At 43.5% G+C, this 23551-nt stretch overlaps 1 protein-coding gene across 1 annotated transcript in view; it reads right to left on the reverse strand.

Annotated features, from left to right (window-relative positions):
* Positions 1–23551, reverse strand: part of LOC144782059 (alpha-actinin-4) — a 280125-nt gene that overhangs the window by 102591 nt on the left and 153983 nt on the right. The window contains exons 9-10 of the mRNA XM_078661201.1: positions 1440–1532; positions 927–1157 (exon numbers count right to left, since the gene is read on the reverse strand). Coding sequence (XP_078517327.1) covers positions 927–1157; positions 1440–1532 — 324 coding nt within the window. The remainder of the gene's footprint in view (positions 1–926; positions 1158–1439; positions 1533–23551) is intronic.

The raw sequence follows: 23551 nt of genomic DNA on the forward strand, positions 1-23551 counted from the left end.
GTCCTGTTTCTCCACTGTTTAAGGCATTGTCAATAAATGTCAATTTTGAAATCGGAGAAGAAGTCCATGCGCTACAACCATCCCACTCACTTCCATGTAATATCAGAGGCAAACGTCACTGTTTTTTTATTGTAAAAAGGGAGCATTCACAAGTTTTGTTACCTTCGGAGTAGAATATCCTGCACAAACAGAATTTGAAAGCAAAGGACGAAGGCCCAAAAAAGTTTGTCTGCCCATTTTACATACTAGAATGCACACATTATTGCTATACTGTTTTTATTGTGGTTGTTCCACAACAGAGCAATGCTTTGCTCTTAGCATTCCTTTAGGGAACAAATATCAGCCTTCGCTGAGTTTATCATTGCAAATTGCATATTTCTAAAAACATTCATTCAATTAAAGTATTTTACTGGCATTTACCTTTTGTAGCAAAAGGATAAAACATCAACCATTATACTCAAGAGGCGGAAACTGGAACACATTTAGCCACCGCAGCAAGAACATTCAAAAGTGTATCTTGATATGCAAAATAAGTAGTAGCTATGGTAGGGAGAATTGTGTGAAACTGGCTGAGAAATGTCAGATCGGCATGAGATAGCTCTAATCCATGAAGTCTTTAATGTGGCAATGAATGTAGAATGCCTATCATGCATGGGATGGTGTCCTACTGTAGGATGTATTGTGTGATAGGGACTTGCACCTTCCTATGCTAAATACGTCTAATGTTTGTAATCTATTTTCCTATTGAGTGATGCCCTTTTTGGACAGGACATTTTTCTAATGGGGTATGCTATAATTGAGACAGAACTAAACCACATTTTATTGATTAATGAGATAAGTCTTCAAATTATTTTTTCATAAGTAGAATGCTTGTGAATACGTCCCTTCTCGTCATGAACCAATTCCCGCAACATCTGTCTACTTACCGAAACCATCTTCCCCTCAGAGGGCATAAAGGCTGGCCTGTTGCTAAGTCGAAGTTTAGTCTGTAAGGTATTGAAGTTTATTTCTAGCTGGCATTTCTCCTGAACTTTAGGTGGTTTCTGAACTCGACGATAATCCCGGAAATCCTCCAGTTTCTGCTGCATCTCATGCATTGTCTTCTCTGGAACACGGTCTTCGAGCCAGGGAATTGTACGGCGAATCCATTCTAGCAACTGCAGAGACACAAAATATTAAGCTCAAGTCAGCCAGAAAGGAATATGCACATGCTCAATTGGTGCAAGCACCCTCAGGTAGACAGTACAGTAAATGTTTGAAAACAAGAAGAGCACAAATCTTTGCACTATAGGATTACTGAGGCAGATGCAACAGTCCAATACGCATGATAGAGCAGATAGAGACCCTGCTCAGTGAATACTCATTTTTCCTGCCCAGGTACTCTCTTTCCAATGCCACGTTTACATCTGGCAAAAAGAGCACAAATGCTAGGTACTCACATCGCTGGCAAGCTTCTCATAATCCTCCATCAGGTGCTCATTCTCCTGGTTCACAGCCAGCACTTTACAGATCCTGTTTGCAGCAGTCTCAGCCTGAGGAGTTTAAAAAAGGAGCCCATCAGAAACATTGAAATTAAACTAAAATTGAAAACTAATCTGTTAAATTATGCATAATATTTCCAAAGAAAAAAGGAAAGGTGCAATATAATTAAGCCAATTCAGACAAGCACATACACACATTTCTAGAACCCCCAAAACTGATAGACAAGAGCCAAAATAAATAGGAGATAGTCCAATTTAATGTCTCCAAAGCACCACATGCAATGAACAGCAAACGCACCTTTGACCAGTGAAGCCAGAATGTTGAAGAGTGATCAAATGAAGAAATGCTACTGCTGTCTGTGTGCAAATATCTACACCAACACAGTAATGTTCCATCTGGCACTTTGGGTACTGCACTGACATACTTTTCAACTGCTCATGGGAACAGGTTTGTTGGTTTTGAGGTAACAGTTTTATCAATGTCAATATCCATCTGGCAATTTATCTGTAGAGAAGCTGTACTTTAGGTACTATAAATAGTAACTGCGATCTATGACTATGTTTGATAATTTTATAGTCCTCAAATTGACTGCAAAAAGAGGTACCATAGTGCTTCTGAGACCGTGTGCAGATGGATCAGAGCAGATTACCATCAGAAAGAAGGACAAATAAAGGGAGGTTATATCTGCAAATTGAACAAATATGTATTCAATAATAAAAACAATTGCTTAAAAGGGTTGGCTTGAGATCTCAGCTCTAATGATATTGAATTCTAAGCCTAAGGTGTGGTTACTGAGAGCCCTCACATATGAGCCAGTCAGAACTGTTCTAGTAACAGAATGATTCTTCAGGATTTAAACAAGCATTTACCATGCAATGGTCTCGGCATTATTAAAGGTAGAGCTATTGACATTTTCTTTTTTTTTAATCATAAATAAATGGTATTGTCATTTAAGACACCCAGGTGACGTAAACTTTCCAGGCAGCCTTATGGGATTTTTGTTTGCCTTTACTCCCTCTGTTGGTAGATGGTAAACATCGAGTAGCCAAACTGTATTAAAATTGTAGGAATAACTAAGTACAGCTGACAGACTTCTGTTGATAAATGAATTCCATATGCATAACAACATTTCAGGCGTGTTGTTAAATAAAGCAAAGACACCCACGTTTCTGTAGCTACAATCATTTACACCTTAATTTAATCTCACCCTCTTTTAGGGCCAACTGGGTAAAAGAAAAGAACGCGCCAACACATTGGCCAAAAGCTTCAAAGAGTTTCCCTGGGCCTCCGCCTCTGTTCACGCCCGCCCTCCGCGCGAAAAACCATTGAATTCTGGGATTTACAGCTTCCTTCCAGGATCACCTGTGCTGCAGTTTAAACACAAGTCTATTGCTTCAGCTGTCTAACCTCTTGCTTTCTGCTGACTCCTGTTGACCCCCGGTTTTATAATTGAGCCCGTGTATTTGGTTGTGCAAATTGGTTTTTTCTAGATGACAAAAAAAAAAAAAAGAACAAAAACACGAACCATCGAACACTTCAGGGCTGGGGGCGCGAGGCTTTGATCAATTCCCCCCGCAGAAGGGGCAAACATTCCGCCAGCAGGTCGCTACTACCGTTTTAAGCTCTTAATTGTTGCGCCAAGATACTGAGATGCGTACGCCGTTTTGTTTTTTGACCCATTTATTTTTATGAATATTACGATAACTTCGTAGAAAAAAAAAACAGGGTTCAACCGGAGGTAAAAAAAAAAAACGTTTGTGGAGTTTGTGGGGTATAATTTCCCAACCATTAATTTAAAGGCTCCCACCAATTTGCTGAACTAGGACGAATCTTCCAGTGCACTTTTAACGCTGCATCAGACCCAAAAGGAAGAAACAAACCTGACGGAAACTGGTCTTTGGAACGATGCCAGTCGTTTCCTCGATATTATTTGGCTTGTGTGGCAACCTAGAAATTAAGGCACAGCGTGTCAATTCCTCCTATCTTTTAGAAAGGAACACAAACAATCAGGGTCGGATTGGGACCCAGGCCCGGGCACCGAAGGAAAAAAAGTTATGTGCGCGCGCACTCGAAAATGAAACCTAGCGTGGGGGCGGGACTTCCGTCTTGTGCGCGAAGCCCCGCGGAGGCGACAGAACACCGGATTGGTGGCAAGTGGGCCGTGGGGGGGGCGCTTGTGTGTGTGTGCGTGTGTGTATGTGCGCGACGGCGGGGGAGTCTCTGTATGTGTGCGTGTATGTGTGCGTGTATGTGCGCTCCTGTGTGTGTGTGTCTGTGTGCGACGGCGGGGGGCGGAGAGTGTCTCTGTGTGCGTGCGTGTATGTGCGCTCGTGTGTGTGTGTGCGCATGCGTGCAGGGGGAGGTGTGCCTGTGTATGTTTGCGCTTCCCAGGAGATAGCCACGGCGAGCGCGGCGCGTGCCAGTTTCAAATCGCCTCCAAGGCGATGCGCACGGCCAGGATTGTCTCCTGGGAAGCAGACACGGCAACAATAGGTTCTCGGCGAGAACGCGCTTCCGCGCACTTAGCCGAGACCTAAAAATGGCCAATAACCATCTCTCAAGGAGGCTCTGCTGAAACCGGATAAGCCTCCGAATAAATGTGAATCTTATAGGCCACTCTCGATTATTAATATTGATGCGAAGATTCTTGCAAAAATAATTGCAACTAGAATGCGACCGTTAGTTCCTCTCTTGGTTCTGCCCGACCTGTTCGGATTCGTCACTGCGCGCTTCCCCACACAATCTCTGAACTATTTTTTCCACTTTACATTATTTTGACCCTGACTTCCAAGCTTTTGCGGTGCTGCTAGATGCAGCACAATAGCCGTACATGTTCAACGTTTTGGATCGGATGGGCTTTCCTCCCTCTTTTTTTAAATGGATTATGAAAACCCAGTCGCTTGGGTGAGAGTGAACGGGTGGGTGTGGTCTCCGATTCCTATTGAGAGCGCCACGCGGCAAGGATGCCCGCTGTCACCGATGTTATTCTCGCTCGCCCTTGAGCCCCATGCCTGCAAACTCTGGGAATAGCATGGGGCCGCTGCTAAACGATTTAGACAGAGAACGCTGGTTGTTTCTCTGAACGCGGACGATATACTACTATATGTTCACGAACCTAAAGTGTATTTGCCTGAGCTGCTCCGGGAGTACATTAAGTTTGAAAGGTTTTCTGGCCTCAGGATCAATTGGTCGAAAACAGTGGTGTTTTCCCTAACGGCACACACAAAAGAGATTGAGCTGGAGTATCCGCTAACTTGGACGTCAGACCCCGTGAAATATCTAGGGGTTTGGCTGCATAGGGATCCGGGGGTAGTGGTCTCGGAGAACTATGGCCATGCGATCACGCATATCACTGATCAAGCTGAGCGGTGGGCACATCTGCCCCTCTCCTTGGCGGATAGAATAGCAGTTGTCAAAATGTCCTTTCTCCCCAAGCTGCTTTACTTTCTTGTCAATATCCCTATTAAATTGAATGTGGCGCTATTCAAAACTCTTCAATCAGGGTTAACAACATTCGTTTGGGGCGGGAAGCAGCCCAGGTGTGGGTGGGATTTTTTTGGTGCAGCCATTTGAGAGGGGGGGCTTCGAGGCTCCAGATTTCAGACTGTACTATCTTTGTGCTCAGGCTCAATTTACACATTATTGGCACTTCCGACAGCGGTTTCAACCCCATGTGGCGATAGAAGCGGATGCAGTGCTTCCAATGACAGTACAGGCAGCAACTCTGTCGGGAGGCACAGGTGGCCCGCAGACTGAGATTAACCCTGTACAGTGTCGTCGTGGGCTAGGGGTAAGCTGGCGAAGAGGGCTCAGTTATCTTACCTTTATGCTCAGTCGCTGCCCCTGGTATCGCACCCTGAGATCTCAGCGGCATGTGAGAGGCAGGCTCTCAGTGAGCTGGCCAGAGTAGGTTTCTTATGGATAGGAGACCTATATACTAAGGGTCATTTTAAATCACTGCATGATGCGCAGAAGGTCATGGACCGAGGCTTTATGTTCAGCTTTACCTACACAAGAGTGCGGCAGGCCATTAGGACTGTATATCCAGACTACCAGGCTGAACCTACGGCTCTATTATACTATACCCCTGTACAGCTATTTAAATATGGCCTTCGAGAAACTGCCAATTGTGTACGGTGTGGCATGGCAGATGCAGATTTTCTACATGTGGCATGGCAGTGTACGGGTGTGATTGCCTTTTGGTCTGAAGTGACAATACTACTTACTGATATGATATTGGAACCAGTGCACTGCACCCCGGAACTCTGCCTACTGGGGTGTGTAAAATGCCTCAAGCCCTGTAACAGTCGCATAGTTGCATTGTCTACCCTGTTTGCGAAGTGAGCTGTGGCGCAATGTTGGAGTGCGAAAACCACTCCGACAAAGAAAAAATGGCTCCGTGATTTGCTGTACAGCAAAACTCAGCTACTGACATATGAAGAGGAGTTGCCTGAGACTTCTCGCCCCAAAGATTGCTGGGCCCCGCTCACTGCATACTTGATGACTAGGCCAGACTAGTTATAAATCTGTATGACTAATGTTCATTTCCTATGCATGTTCTAGCTGGTTCTAAGATCGGACCCACTCACTGTCCTAAGTACTGCTCTATGGTAGGAGTTTGTTTATGCCATGAGTGCCTTCATTGCTTGATATATTAGCAGCTTTATTGGAAGGTCTTGTATCAGGTCGTCATTGCTATTATTTTGTATATGTGCAGCTGGTGAGCCAAATATACTTATTCAATGTCTTGGATCATCTCTATTTGTTCTGCCTGTGGGAAGGGGGGTTGTTCTCTTATTGCTCTATTGTAACAGTATTCTTGTTATCTGATGTCATTACTTTGACTGAGATCAATAAACAAATTAAAAAAATAAAAATAAATAGCTAATAAACATTTAAAAATAAATAGCCAATAAACATTGTTAGTTTTGGGAACCATACAAATCCACTGGGAGTAGGAGAGGTACTTGACCCCACAGCTAGAATTTGTTTTGTGTATGTCAACTGAGATATGTGCCTCATTGCTCCCCCTGTAAAATATTAAAAGATTGTACCTGCTTTGACTGCGCATGGACTCCTAACAAACAAATTAACTATAAAGTTTCCTTCATCGCCCACAAGCATAATGGGCCATTAGCACAGTGTTCGGCAGATTTACTAAATGGAAGGTCTCTTCAGAAACATGAATTACAGGTCTTTGACATTCTAAACGATGGGAAGCAGGACTCCCTGTTCCTTAACGAAACCTGGCTCTCAGAGCCAGCCAACCCGTCCTTAGCCGCAGGACTCCCTTCCGGCTTTAAAATACTTAGGAAGTAGGATAGCACTAGTCTACAAAATGGAATATGATTGAGTAACCTTCCCACTTGAGGGTCTCGGGGAGGTGGAAGCAAATGTCTTTTGCCTGACCCCAACCCCTTAACAGTCACTGGCGGGTGCCCTTTATTTACAGACCCCCGGGTCATGCTAACCCATGCTTGAAATCATTAGGCAGCGCCCTATCTTCGTGGGCCCTCCGGTATACTCATTTCACTGTCTTGGGGAATTTCAACGTCAATCTGGACAATCCTTCTGATCCAGCAGCCTCCGTACTCCTAGACATCATGTGCTGCTTTGGACTCAAGCAACAGGTCTTTGGCTCAACCCATCAAGCAGGCCATACACTAGACCAGATATTCTCCGACGTAAGCCTTGAGGTATCTGATTCGACACCCCGGTATGGTCTGATCACCACCTCATCTCATTCAGGTGGCCACGAGCATCTAAGGAGCACTCCCTTCGGAAAAAATACACAGACCTTTTCTTGGGTCTTTCACAAAATCTAGAAAAGTGACCTGACTCGAGCACTGGTAGCAAACACCCCAGTCCTGTCTGGCTCTCTTGAAGAGGATGCTCATACCTAGCTAGCTGGATTCAAGACACTATTCACGAACTGGCCCCTATCTCGGCACACCATTATCCCAGATGAAACCAACAGCTCCCTGGTTTAATGATGATCTCAGAAACAAACAATGCAAACACTATGTAAGGAAATGGAGGTGTAATTACAATCTAGAGGATAAATCGAAGTAGAAGTTGAGCATTAAAGAACTTTTACAGAACGAGACCTAGAGTACCGGGGACATGTGTTGGAAGGGCGGCGAAGGCCGGACTCTCAACTAGAACCGGATTCGGATAACACACGAGGGACACCACCTAACGCCTCTTTGCCACATACGGAGACTGGGGATAGCCCGGTCACCCGCGGGTAGGGAAAGTTGGATATCGCTAACTAGTAGTAGTAGTAGTAGTAGTAGTAGTAGTAGTAGTAGTAGTAGTAGTAGTAGTAGTAGTCCTCCTCCTCCTCCTCCCAAATAACCCTCGAATGACGGGCAGATATCCAACCCGTGAATTAATAAAAGGGTTGGTAAACACGATTTTTAGAGCAATTCCATCACCAGTCACTGCTGCGCAATGTTATAGGTTTGTTTTTCTCTTACTGTATGGTTCTTATCCCTGTAATTTCGGCATGTGTACTGTAATTAACACTACTGCACACAAATGGTGCTTGGGTGAGTAAACCATCGCACACTACACATACCAAAATGTAAGCCTTGCTAATGGCCCTAAGGGCAGGAATGAGAATTGTGGAATGTGCTAATTCTTGTGATAAATAATGCCATATTGTAATAAAAATATAAGTTATATAAAAAAATAAAAAAATAACAATTACTCAGAGGTGCATCTGGCCAAAAAGGCCTTCTTTGGAAGCAAGATTGATTAACCTGGTAGTAAAATTTTGAAATCCTTTCTTAGACCGGATGTCATTTCTAGAGATTGCCAAGCATCAGCAGAATAGTGCGCGGAGCTGGAATCCTTCTTTCATGACAAGATCACTACCATTCAGGCAGACCTTAAACACATGCAACCTGACTCTACCCTTACTGATCTAACTGAAGCTCCTACCTCTATTACAAGAGGCTTCATTTTTGCCAGTTTCTGCCCTATATCCCTTGTCAGCCATTAGAGCCTGAAGTCGGGTTCTCCTTCTGATCCATGCCCTACGGATATGCCGACTAAGGTAGCTTAGGTCATCAATCCAACTGGTAACAATATATAAAACACCTCATCGGGCAAGGTTCCAGCACACTGGAAAAGGGCAAAAGTGGTACCTCTGCTAAAACAACAAAAAAATCTACAGCGTATTCAAAACAACCCGCAAGCTACAGACCCTATCTACTGCCTTTTCCAAAATATTGGAAAAATCGGTTAATGGACAACTGTCACAATTCCTCGAGGAGAATAAACTTACATCCTAATCAATCAGGCTTTAGGCCACACTTCAGTATTGAAACAGCGCTCTTGGAAGTAGCTGAATATGTTAGAGGCATCTTGGACAGGGGAGGGAAGACCATACTTATTATGCTGGATCTATCTGCAGCCTTCGATTCCATTCCTCATTTAAGGCTGCTAACACATCTTCAGGCAATCGGGATTGGGAACACAGCCCTGAAGTGGTTTTCTTCTCTTCTGGACAACAGAAGGCAATTTGTCTGGCTGCCTCCTTTTTTCATCCAAAGCTCGCACACTTACAGTAGGCATTCCTCAGGGTTCAACGCTCAGCCCAACCCTGTTTAATGTCTATTTTACACCACTGGTGGCACTGGCAGAGTCGCTGGGCCTGAAAGTAATCTCTTATGCAGATGACACCCAGCTTCTCTTCTCCCGTGGAAAAAGGAAAGGAGCTCGATGGTGAGGCTATCACAAACTGCCTCTCCAAGGTAGTTCAGTGATTGGCCTGGAACTAACTGAAATGCAACCTGGATAAGACCGAGATCATGATCTTTGGTGCATCTTTCCCTAACCTCTGGAAATCATGTTGGCTGGAGGAGGCTCCACTTCCGGGCCCCCCCAACAGAGTTTTGTAAGGAACCTAAGGATGACATTTAACAGTGCCCTATCCTTTCAACCACAGATTCAGGCTCCAACTAGGTCTTGCATATGCTTCAGATGCTGAAAAATGTCTACCCCTTCTGTTGGAAGCAGCTAGGAAGACTGTCATCCAGGCGCTAGTAACCTTGACAATGGACTATGGTAATGACCTTTATCTGGGCCTCCCAGAGTACCTTCTGTATAGACTTTAGGTGGTTCAGAACTCACCCTCCCCCCTCTAGATCACACATAACAACTCACTTGGAGACTCTTAACTGGCTCCCAGTGAGAAAGAGGATTAGTTTTGAAGGCCATGGTTCTAATGCACAAAGCCCTGCATGGCTCAAGGGCTGGCTATCAGACTATTCAAGACTACAATCCAGTCCACACCTTGCGCACCTCCTCTAGAAATCTGGCTATAGTCCCGCGTATCTGCCAGCTCAGAACAGGCCGAAGATCAATTTTGCATCTTGGACCGCTTAACTGAAGCATGCTCCAGAGGAATCTGCATCTTAAACAAGACCTTTCCAGTTTTCAAAAAGATACTGACCACTTGGCTTTTCACACAATCGACATACATTTCATTGGTAGGTGTCGTCATGCCTTTAGTGCCGGGACACTCTTGTTAGTAGCTGTGTGCTGTATAAATCTTTATAACATAACATCTGAACACAAAGAACATAGTGAAGGATGAGAAGACACCAAATCAGGAGTGGAACCTGTGGTAGTTGACATTCTCCTTTCAGAATGTATCCAAGTCTGGAAAGGTATGCAGAGGTGCCTTGCTGCTGTAAACTGGCAAGAAAGTGAAGTCCAACCATTTGGTAATAACTTGAATGTGCCTGCTACAAGAAGCGACCTAAATCCCAACAAGACCATTGCAAGGAACAGCTAAGTGGACGGACCTGCAAGTAGATAGTTTGACAGACTTCCAGGAGAAGGAAGGTAGACATCTGGAGTTGTATTATCAAAAGGGCCCAGGCACAACAGGCATGCAGGGCATTTTGGTATTAAAGAGGGGTCTCAGAGACTTGTATGGCGCCTTCTGTAATACAGATTTCACCAGAGCAGTCTTTATGGGACTTTCCTTCAGTAGCAGATTGCCATGGCCCAATGAAAACGAGGAAACACTTTAGTTCTAAGGCAAAGATACCTACCATTAGGAGGCACACGAACAGTGCAGAACAAAGAAGTGGCACATAGTGGGCCATCCTAAGGTACCCCTTGAAAAGTAGGAAAGGATTTGCTCTGGAACTGCCCAGATATTATCTCGCACTCATTTCAAATTAAGGCAATGTTGCTGCATGCACAGTGAAAAGACAAATCAGTTGCTTCTAAACACCAGTCCACCTTTCACTAATGTGGTGCACCCAGCGCAGACAGGCAGATGCACGGGGACCAATCATTCATTGTGTTAGAACAAAATGTCCCAGTCTGCAACCACTTCACCAATTTAAAGGTGTGCTATGGCACAGACCAGGACAGTGTGCCCTATCTGCAATAAGGGTGCTAGTAAACACGTGGCTCAAATGTCTTGACAGACAAACCAGCACTAATGCTAGCGATCGTCCCAGAGCAACTACCGAGTTTTTTTTTCACGCTTTATAGCACAATAAAAAGACTAATGCTTTTTTAAGCCTATCATCGAAAAGACTAAGACTGCAACACTATGACTATTACTAATCCCCGTTGATGCCTATTAATACGAGGAGCCATTTATTTGTGAAGGAAACAACAGGAAGTAACTTTAGATCAGTCACATTATTGTAGGTATTTTTGAGTGCATCATTTTACACACATTCAGGGATCATAGGGGAATTTGTCCTCCGGATTGAGAGATCCAGAGCTTAGAAGTGTCTTGTTGTGACTCCTAAAAGGTACGACAACAACAAAACGTGGAAATTGCATCCTATATTATAGTCCCCAGACAAGTTCTCCTCCCTTCGTCCCATCTGTCTACCTAGCAGAAAGTGGTAAGGCTTAAGGGGTTGATTCACAAGCATCACTAAAGAACCGTGGAAAGCTCTAAGGTAGGTCCATATCATCTCTGCGGGGCAACGTCATGGACTATTAAGGTTAAGTCCAGATCGCTTGACACTAACTGAAGGACGTTTATCTGATACTAAAATCATCTTAACCATAAGTCTAGCTCTCATACTTCAAGAGAGCGATGGTTAAATAAACAGCACAGTTTAACTTCATTGTGCGTTCTAAGGTGTCAAATTGTAAATTCTAGCCTTTCCGTTTTTTCCACCATTTGAAAGTGCAATTGGCGAAGCAGGCTCGCCTTTAATTACAGCTGACAGCTGCTTTGTAGTCAGACCAATAAACTGCTTAAACAACAATTTTTATTTCCATGGCATGAATGGATAGTGTGCTAGCACAGGATATGGTCTCTGCATGGAGTGGATGTATTAATGTCGTTCAAAGTTGAACGCTTTAGGACTGTGCCAAATATCTATTGTTTTTGAGTCCACAGTATCTCCAACTAAAATCAACAAGCGATATTTGAGTATAAGATTGCCTGTTGGGCATTTTGCTCTAGTCCTTCAAATTCAAAATGCTCATCTCCCTTCTAAGAAGTCAGAAGACTAAAGTAATCACAAGAGTTTTAGTGGGTAAGAAATGATTTTTATTAACATGTTCAAATGTTCATGACTCACTAGGTGGATCGATTAATTGGAATTAAGAACGGTCATATCTTCACATTTCTGGTTAGCTCGGTCCATCCTGAAAGTATCATAATTGTCCATATCTGACAAAACCTACGGTGGCTCAGATTCATACTCTAAGGAATTAACAGCAAATCAAGGTGGACTTCAGTAGTGAAGTCCATGATAGTAACATTTTGAACTTCATCCAACCTCATGTTAATTATCATGGAACGCTATGCTGACTGTCCTATATCGTCCTGGTTGGTATTGCTTATGGTGCTATAAGAGCTTTGTGGTTTGCACTCTGCACCATGCGGCCTGTAATGCCGAATGTTCTGGGAGCTGCTGGTTCAAATGATGTGTAGATGCCTCATGGCATTAATGTTCAACTTTGATTCAATATAAAAAAAAAAAGATTTAGTTTTAAGTTTACTTGAAAGTTCTGAGATGGTGAATGCATCTAGACATTTTTGTATTGCTTGAAAGAGTGAAATTTCACCTTCAGAGGTCATTAAAATGATCTACTTGGCTATCAACAAGATCACCTTCACTTTTAAGATAAGAGTTATTTAACCCCACCTTTTCACCATGAGGTAGAGACACTGGTTGCATAGGACATCAAAGTTTGCAATCAGGAGTGAAGATTCAAACAAAGCTTAGAAAGAAAGGCATCAGGTTTGGTGAGTAAGATAGCCAGCCTGTGAAGCATGTCTAGGTCTGTTCCCAAGTACTGTAGCCGATAGATTGATAGAAGAATGGATTTGGTTTGAGTGTTTATCTATAACAGAAAAAAAGTGCTCAAACTAGCTAGTTGTCCTGGTACAGTTACTCAGTGTTCCTACTTACTCAAGTGAACCGTCACTGGTGCTGGTCACACTGAAGAATCTTAGAACTCATTTAAATCCCAAAGGGAGCATTGTGAACTAAAAACCGGTGTCGTACTTACCAAGATACCCAGAGTCACAAAGGTTTTGGGACTTGAAATTAAAAGTCTTTTAGGTCTACCAAGCAGAAACTATTTCCTTGATTAAGCGTAGATATTATACATTCAAGGATAAACACTGAATACTTCCTTGCTTTCTTCAAGATATTTCTTTTTTAAAAAGGGCTACCATGTAGAAGGTCTGCTTTCGCAAGTATTTATTCCACATGCTTAGATCTAGACTGGACTATATTGCCCATGATCACTACTAGAAAGTAAAGAGTGGACAGACTGAGCTGGTTTAATGGGGCCTGCTCTGTTTTTCCCTTCCGTTATTATGTGTTGGAACTTCTGCTTCAAGAAAAATCAAAAATGATTTGTTGTTTTTGCTGCAAGTGAGTGGGTATAAGGATTGATGTTTTTTTTGTTTTTAAAACTGGAACACCTACTTGCCTCAAAACCTAGTGAGCAGCCCCAAATCCTTGAAATTCTATGAAATGTTCGGAGGAAGGGGTAGCATTCTATCCATTCTGCTTTGAAGTTTTGGCTCACTGAGGTTCACTCATTTTTCTATACTCCTGGTTATCTGAGAAAGCAGCAGTTTAACTGTACTGCTGATATCGTGCTGAAACAAAACAAAATTTCAAATAATCAATTTAATGCTTGAAATCGATTGAGCATTCTGGAACAGTGTCTTTCACAGAAGAGTGGTCGTATTTTTGACAATGTCTGTAGTGCTTGGTGATATGTGATTCATTGTTCACCATCTTTCCAGATATCAAACAAAGGAATGAGCATATTAGTTTCTATGTGCAAAACACATTTGTTTCTATTAAGGACTACCCTCCTAGCCACATAATGAGGAAAGTCATTGTGATACATCTAGTCTTCATTTTGTGAATAGCAACAACTTGGCAGTTCTCACAGCAAATACTGATTAAGTAGCAATAATAGAGGTTCCAGTCTTGCCTTGTTTTACAGGAGGATGTGCAGAGTTTAAAGATTTCCTTCTTGAGAATGTACAGGGGGTAAATTGAGCCATTAGGCAGATACGCCTACAGAAAATTGAGCTTTTTGAAATCTCATTATCAGCTTCACAAATGGGCAACAATAGATTGATGATCAGAGGGGCTCCCAGGAAAACACTTTGCAAGTTTTGTTTGTCAGCTGATAGCATGCTGTAAGGTTAAGAAGTAAGATGTGTAGATTGTGCTTTATGAGGCTACTTTGTTATTTTCCACAGCCTTGGTAATTAAGCTACTGGGATGGTCATGTGTTTTGTATTCGTCACAAAATTATTTCTGTTGTTGCAAAAGACTTGTGTGTACCTTTGTGGCACATTAAAAAATGCTCAGACAGCAATCCTGAATACTCTTATACTTCGTAACACTTTGGAGCTCAAAACAATAGACAACCAGGGCACTTCATTTAATCTATATACCACACAAACATGGACCAACCATGGCGGTGTTTACGCTGTTTAGAATGTCAGGATGTATACCATTACCAGACAAATTGTTGAGCACAGTAAGTAGAGAACCTTAAAAGTGTAAATTCCGTTCAAGCATTCAAAGCCTGCAGTATTCACAAACCTCTTTCCTCCTCTTTTCCGAGGTCAAAAACCAAATTCAATCCTACCAATAGACAAAAAGGTGCTCAGATTAACATGGTTCAACAGAACCCCAAGATTCATAAGACCCAAGCACCATTTGTGCACTAAAACTCAACAAAACTGCACTGCTTTCAGAAAAACAAATAAATTGATTACACCTCTACGACAGTAGATCCTGGGGAATTACTTCCTCACCTAATATCACACTGATACTGAAAACATACAAACATCTTCCAGGTCATAGCATTAGAGGAGAATATTCGAACAATTTACACCCCAATAAGCATACTCAAAGATTACTGCTAGGAATGGGCGAGCAATCCCTCAAAGCAGGCAAGAAAGGTAGCAAAAGTAAAACACAACTAATTGCACAATTAACTTGTGCAGGACGTTTTCATTAAAAAAAAAGCCTTCATACTGCAAATTGAGGAAATGAGAACCATATTATTTTTTATATTGGACAAGTGAGAGAGAATCTGGGCAACACTTCAAATGTAATTAGCAGAATAAATCAAACCATTAAAGAAAGCTTTTAAGTATTTTAAAGGCAAATAACACATACATCTGGTGAACACTTGAAAAGCTAGAGTTGAAAAAGAGCAGCAAGCGGGAGGTGCCTATAGGCAGCTAGCCACTAACAGAGAGCGCACGAGTAAGTGATGGGAAGAGGGAGTCATTTAAGGATGATAACTCTAGAAGTCAGAAGGCTTACCCTCCCCCAGCAGCCACAATGCTGGTCACACCGTTCCATAAAGAACATTCCCTAGTACTTTCATTTGGGTGCTTTCATTTGGGTCTCAACTGGAACCCATTTTCAGATTTATTCAGCATAGAGAAACATGCTGCCACTGCTAAGACAAACCACATGAAGTGCACCACATCAGGTGGAGACTGGATAATAGTCCATAGCAAATGCATGATTACTTCAATGTAATGAGATCCTAGACTGCGCAGATCTTCCTATGTTCCATAACATCCAGATAACAGTAGGAAAGTAATACACACCTAACAGTTCAGTTGAAGGAACGTTGAATTTTACAAACCAAATTCTTCAAAACTGATATTGCAAGGTACGCAACCATATTCCCCTACAAGTACTACTTATTACCTCGCACCTTAGATTCCAATGTTAGTGATGATATCATTGGCAAACTCAATGGTGATATCACTGAACTATGTAAGAACTGAGCAACTGAAATGTGAGACGAAGCACAACATGAGGCAACCTACATCGGAGCCATAATCAAGCTACTGCCTTCATCCAAGTAAGACCTGCATAGATCATAGGAATGTGTGTTGGGCACCGGTGAGAGAGCGCATAATGGCAAAACCCACCCTCTGTATACATTGTGGTTTAATAAACTAACGTTGCTCCACATCTAAAACTTTGATACCATTTGGTATATTCCATTCTAAAATGCAATTTTCCCCATGACATGGGCTTCATTTCTCACTGCATCTTGTTTGCTGTTAAATCAATAAAAAGATTTCAACCTAAAATGCAATTATCTTTTGTTCCACTCACAACAATCTCCTCAGCACAGTCCTCCTTAAATTTTCCTATGGCATGTTTAAAAAATGGGTGTTGCAACACAACATTTCACTGTGGTGCCAGCAAAAGACTACTGTCTGAAGCTCAACATAGTCAATAGGACCAGTCTGTAAGGGCCCTCATCAGACTGGAGTATTAAAGAGGAATAGCAAACCAGCATGCCACCAATGGTGCAGGCCCTGGAACTATATGGTTAGCTTTTCTTCAGATGCTAGGATTGTTTGAAAGTACTTGAAAACGAAGGCAAACAGCAGAAAATACAATATGTGTTGCTTTCTAACACACATCTACATTTCCAAGTTCAGAAATGTTCTTATACAAATGTTTAGTTTAACCGAAACTGGTGTTCTTTCCACAGGATTCCTATTATAGTTTCTTTTTAAATGTTCTATATGCCTAGAAGTGGGTGGGAGCTGTAGCATAGCAAGTATGTGATGGGTCCTGGTGCAAGCAAGGAAAGTGCCCCATTTCACGCTGTTGGGATAGTAAGTTACAGCAATTATCAGACTATATAGGCTCCTAAGGAATCTGGGCCCTGGTGCACTGCACCCTCTGCATCAATGGCAGCTACGGTCCTGGGCTGGAGTCAGACATTTAATGCCAATATAAAACAGCTTAAGTCACCCTGGTGAGCACTCTCAATTCACTGCTCCTCTGCTTCTTAACATAGTTACTTATGGTGTTGTCAGGTTGAATGGCAATTTATCTGGACTGCATTAATGGCTAGAGCAAAATCAGGATTAGATGCCCTCACTGAGCTCCCGACCAGTTGTGTGTGTGCATCCCCGCTTAGCCACTGTCGTTTTCCATCAGGAGCCCAGATGTGCTACTTAACCTGCAAATAAAAGATACATCAGCAACAACAGTTCTGATGACTAGCCGGAAAAGTGCATCTTTCAATATAAGTCTCTCAACCCCACCAAAAGTACCCAAACAGCAGTCGAATAAAATTGTGTCTTTAAATCCAGTAATGGGGTTTAAATGATAGTCAAGATATTCTTTGAAAGATTCATTAATGAAACAGGATAAATGAAGACAGTTTTAGTGCTCAAACACCTTTTCCAAAAGAAACATTTTTAGTTGTGTGTGAGGGGTTCAGATTTAGCGGCATGTTTTGAATAAGTACAGATTTCACCTAATTTATAAAGATACGTTTAAGTAATTATGATTTTTTGTTTGGCCAATCAGTCTTCTTTCTTAATGAGAGTTTTTATATCCAGATCGTTCACAAAGGTATGCAGAGAATGTTTTTCCAGTATAGTTTTTAAACTAGAAGACAGGTCTTTCTAATGAAAGGGCTTTCCGTCATAAAATCCATAAATTATTACTTTTGTACTTTCTCCACAACATATAATTAGTCAACAAAACTCACATCAGGAGACTCAAATGGCATTTTGGATCCAGGATGAAACCAAATAACACATCTGATTACCTTTACAGTACAGATCATGACCTCTCTGGAAAAACAGATAGCAGCTACATCTGGGAAGCTAGTAATCCTGAGATCATTGCAATCCTGCAAAACAGCAGTCCGGATGGATGTCTTGGCCTATCTAACCTATCGAGTTTTATTGCATGTGAATAGGTGATCGAAGATTTCTCTATAGCGTGAGTTTAAATGGATCCCGTTTTTCTAAAAAGTCAACATTGCTCATCGAGTTATCTTTAAAGTGTGACTTGCAACACCACAACAAAGATGAATAAATGTAGCAATATATCTAGCGATACCAGCCCTAGAAATTGGATTCTCTAAATGTGGCATGGAAATTTCTGCAAAAAGTAGTTTCATGATGTGGACAATTACGATCAATATGAAACATAAGCATTCATTTAAGCAACTAAATTCTAAGATGTCAGATGCAGAGCGATTTTGGATCAGGATAAGAAGCTAATCGAGTTTCTGATAAAGATTGCTGTATGGGGAGGTTAGCAAAAAGGATGGAGGACTTCTACAGCAGAATTGAGAACCGTGCTTTAAGCTTAAACAAAAAGCAGCAAGAATGATTGTCATTTGCAAAAGACATTTGGCAAAATACATTTGGTATTACTGCAAGCAGGGGGAAAAGTCTCCAACCTAAAGAGTCATATGGTGCACCCGAAAAAGTAGTGGAAAGACTCTTTGGAATACAGTCATTGAAATGAAATGGATAGTGGCCATGTATCGATTGATAAGCAAAGGTCAAAAACTCATCCCAAAGTCCAGAAATTCTTGAAGATAAGGAATTACACAATATTCACCCCTCCTCTCTCTGCAGCATGCACTTGTTTGATTCCTCCCTTACAGAGAAAGGCAGAAACCTTTTTCAACAGTGGAACATATTTTTTGGTCTGTACCTACTGCCACGCGATGTAGAATTCTATGCAACACTATTGCCCAATTATGGAAAACACACACTGCTCTAAAGTTATTTGAGTCCATGAGTTAACAAATAACCGTAGTCTGATGAGCCAAGTGGAATGGGACTAGAACATTGAGAGCTGTATTACTCATTGGAAGTGGAGGCAACTCTTCCTTAAGGCCCCCTCACTTTAGACCTTGTGTTTGGGTCAAACATACCTCTTGAAATACGGTTGATGCTGCCTGAACTGTTGTTCATATTGGTTTAAGTGTGGGAACGAAAGGACTGCATTGGGCCAGAACTTGTCTGCATGATGTGACGTCTCAGTAACTTTGTAGATTGCTTCCATAATTTTCTCTATTTTTTGGGCAAGAGTGGGGCTCAACATAAAAAGGCAGGGCTTAGATGAACTGCTGAACGTCTGGGGGAAAACTGGATGGTCAAAGCTACACATCTGTGCAGTTAATAGGCTTGCATTAATTTGCTGATATGCTGTACCCAATACATCTAATGCACAGTGTATGCTTGCCCTAGTAATGGTTTTGCCATTTAGGCCATACCTTGTTTTTGCATGAGGAGATTTTGAGCTGCTCCAGAATGTGCCTAATACAAGATCTTGCAAGAATTCAACGCACATCCTGTCCATATCGCGGGAATATTAGAAACTACTGTTGTAAAAACTAGAGCTAAAGACCAATAATTCAATCCTATGCCTAAGGGGCATCTGATACTGACCATGAACTAGCATACAACCACAGTTAAGGAGACTGTGGGTTCCCACTGCACTCATAGGCTGTTCCACCACCACTCCTGGATTGATTTGAAATTTCATATTGGAGCAGAATACTTGAATAACCGTACTGCTGGTTGATAATGAGTTAAGCAAGATTGCTAACCTAGACAATTCAGATTAGAAAGCCAGCAAGCTAACTTTAAAAAACGAGATCCATGTTGCAACTCCTGTTCAAGAGAAAGTTTATTATGGCAAAATTGGTATAAGGATTAAACTATCTTCTGAAGGTTAACAAAACCTAACATTGCCAAGAGAAAGTACTGGTATGGCATTCAAGAGACGATAAGATTGTGACGAATTCTGGAATGTGGAAGTTGGAAAAGAGTTAATTCATTTCACTGCCACTGTGGATGGCTGGGATAGAGTACATAATTCTCTAAAGATGATGGAACTGTCACTTCATGACTTAATCGCACTTTAAACAGAAGGAGGATGTAAATAAATATTCTTCAGATTAAATAAATGAAGATGGGATTCTTTAGTAAGATCCCGTTTAACAAAAGTACTATGCAAATGGACTTGAAAAATGTAGGCACAATCGCTCCTCCCAAAGTGTCATGTATATACAGTTGGGAAATACTCAGCAGTAAACGAGGCCAGAAGTTAGGTTTTGTGATCCATTTTTAATGTAGTAGAAGGTAGATATTACCTGACCCTACTTTGTTTAATCTGGCATGCAAATAATAGGCTTGATAAATTTCACAGATTAAGTTCTTGGCGCTCATGATACCACTGGGGTGAACATCACCAGTATCCTGATGCAAAGAACAATCTTGTCAATACAATTACCTTTCCCACCAACCTTTGACGTGGAGGATGAAAGCTTAGTGGTAGAATGGCGGTCGGCGCGCCGTGCTGAATTCCGCTGAAGAGACTTCTGCAGGCCTTCTCATCCTGCTGTCCAAGGCATCAGAAACCACCTACCAGACAGACGATGGCCAGCTGAGGACAGTGTAGTCACTGGATTGGAGGCTTACGAGGAACATGCAGGGGGTGAATCCAGGAGAGAGAATGGCCGTGACAGAGGCCCTTGGGGAGCAGAAAGCAGTGGTGTGGAGCCTTGGGGTGCAGTATAGTCTCTCCCCATGATGCAGGGGCAAGGTATGTGTGGCATCAGTGGCCCCGCAAGAGGAGTGACGCGCAGGGCCTAACATTGAGGATGCATGCCCCAGACTGGCAGGCCCACCCTCCCCGAGACAGCACTGGGACATCACTGAAGCCCTCCCCGGGCCTTAAACAGTATGGCCCAAGCACCACGGGCGGGCAAATGGCGACCTGTCCCCATGTGGGGAGAGACCAGTGGAGGCCTTGCAGGGGTAAGGGGTAAGGCACGGCCCACCTCGGCGGGACAACACGAGGTGGGGGCTTGGGAAGGCTGTGGAGAGCCTCCCTGGCCCAGAAATTGGTGTGACTTGTGAGAGACAACAAGGAGGTGCCCTTCCCCCAATCCCTATGGCATACAAATCTTCTCATTGTGTTGGTGTGCTGCCCTAAAATGACTGCCAAAGACTATTAAAAGGAGCAGTGGGGTGGGTGCTTGATGGAAGTTATGATCTCTGCAGGGGCTGAAGCTATGGTGTGGCTCAAGCAGAGGAAAATGGGGCAGCAGACTGGTACCCAGTCACAGCTGGCAGGGGCGTGGTAGTTGGATACCCACACAGAGCGCATCTTGGGGGTGATTAAGGACAATAAAGTGGCTTTGTAGCCATGGTGCTGGACTTGGTCCTACTTCATATTGACCCCAAGAAACTGGCCGGGAAAGTGACAGACAAAGAGCGTGCTTGTCCAAACCCAGACGTCCTAAAAGGGAAGCCTTGGGCTATGGACAACAAATGGGCGGCCCTCTGATGAGGATCATCTGAATCCAGCAGTAGCACTAAGGCCTCTAAGGTGGAGCTAGATGGGGTGGGCCTACCTGTGGTCACTCCAATGACTGTAGACAAACTGCTCTAACCATGGGTTCCCTGGCCAAGAACTGAGCGTAACATCAGTGGGGTACATGATACGAGGATGTCAGGGGATACACTGCCTTCGAGAGAACACTGACCTGCAGGAGGGGAGCCTCTCTCTCACCTAACAAGCACTTTTTCACATTTGTTAAAGGCTGAATACTATAGTTTTTTTTTGGGGGGGGGGCAGACATCTTGAGCATTGGGGAGGCGGGTAGTTGGGAACTCGCTGCATAAGGTGAAAGGGTGGGAGAGGTAGTCTGTTGGTTGAGGGGGTTGGGGAAAGGCCCATCAATGGGGGAGTCACACGTATATGAAGCAGACCTGAGCACTACACATGCACTTATCACATACACAAACATTGCATAGGAAAAACACTGCACTGACCTTTCTGTTGTGAAATGTAAATGGTTTGGGCAATACAGAAAAGAGGGATAGTTCGGAAATTTGTGACGTGTCATTCCCCAGATGGCATATTTTTACAGGAGACCCACCTACTGGGGAGTAACTGATTTTGTGGGGAGGGGAATGTATACAGAGCTTGGGCACATGGGCTTTTGTGGGGCGAGCATCATGATTCGCAAATCGGTGACCCTTCAGGTTTTGGGTAAATGGGAAGATGTTGGGCTGCTGCCCAGAGCACCTGGCATAGGGATGAGGTGTGGATGGCCTCGTGGCACCTTCCCCCTGGGCTGCAATCGGCTGGCTTGGTGGCAGTGGGGTGATTGGATCCTGCAACCGCTGGATGCCTTTATTGTGATAGGCAGGGATTTCAGTCTTGCGCTAAGGAGACACCTAAAGACTGTGTGAGGCACACCCCTAGACGGATACCAGATTCGGGGCATTTGTGGAGGCTTTGGGACTGGACGACCCGTGGAGGTCCACACACACACACACATGAGCAGCAGTACTAATTCTAGACAAATAGGATGGCATCTATCCAGACTAGTTTACTTTCTGATCCTGTTGGGATAACTGGGACGGTGTCACGACAAAAGATAATTAGCGAGAGGAATCTCGGATCATTCTCGACTTGTGATGCAACTAGCTCAACCACATACCCGCACTGAGAGGTGCTGGTCACTTGATCTCTGGGTCCTCACTGATTGGGCAACTTACCCTCGAATAAAGGACACAACAAAATTGTTTAAGGAGAATAATGGCTCTGTGCACTCAGATGTCATTGTCTGGGAATCCTTTAGACAGTGATAAGGGGTCCGATGAAAGCCCTTGTGGTAGGGCAACGGCAGGAGAGGGAGGGCGCACGAGATGGAAGGATGATTGTTACAGTGGGAATCACATTACGTGGCCCATCCCAGTCAGTGGCTGGGACCCCTATAGAGCCAAAACAAGAATAATATCATTGTCTTATGCACCAACAGGCCAGGATGATCTTTAGAACCAAACCGTATTAATCATAGGAGGGGGGAAATAAGGTGGGAGAGGATAAGTCGGGTGAAGTGAGGCAGGGAAACTGCGAGCTTTAGCTCACGAGATGGGGGGAGGGACAAAGGTGGGTGCAAAAGGTCATTACACCCGCCGGGTGAGTCGTGGAATTGGCAGCAGAAATAGCACATACGGTTGCAGACTTCCTGCATCACCTCTACACCCCACGGCTGTATAACGCAGACAAGTGCGAAATAGGGGCTTTCTGGTGATATACCAATGCCTACTTTAGGGGGAGAGGGTGAGCAGTGAAGCTTCCCGAGGAGGATCTACGGCAAATAGAGATTGCGGAAGCATGGTCTCAATGAATAACGGGAAAGCTCAGACCTAATGGCTTCCCCCAGAATTCTTTAAATGCATAACGAGCCAAGTAATAAAGCCAATATGGATTATGCTCCAAGAGTCCAAACAAAAAGGGGAACTGCCTAGCTATCTGCAAAATGCAACAGAAGTCTTCATCAAGAAGAAGGGTTGCACCCGCTCCCCTGCCCCGAGTTCCTCTTACTGCCCGATCTTGCTTCTGAATGTGGAGGTGAAACTGCTAGCAACGGTGCTGGCGAACCGCTTAACACGGGCTAAGCACCAGGTGGTGGTGCAGGATCAATCTAGTTCACCAGGCACAATCTTCGGTGCCTTTTCAGATGTCTGGCAAGGGAGGATGGACCCAGCAGCATTTGTGCGTGGCCTTGGATGCAGAAAAGGCATTTGACTCTGTGGAATGGGAGTAAGTACAGGCGGTATTGGAACACGTGGGTTTCTGCCCCCGGATCCGGGTTTGGGTTAAATTGCTCTGTGCCAACCCAGGGCTCGTGTGACAGGGCGCTCTCAGCACAACTACCCCTGGGGAGAGGAACTAGACAGGATGAGAGCTGTTCATTGTGCTTTTTTGCA

Source organism: Lissotriton helveticus, chromosome 9 (genome assembly GCF_964261635.1).
Source record: "Lissotriton helveticus chromosome 9, aLisHel1.1, whole genome shotgun sequence".
Taxonomy (NCBI): domain Eukaryota; kingdom Metazoa; phylum Chordata; class Amphibia; order Caudata; family Salamandridae; genus Lissotriton; species Lissotriton helveticus.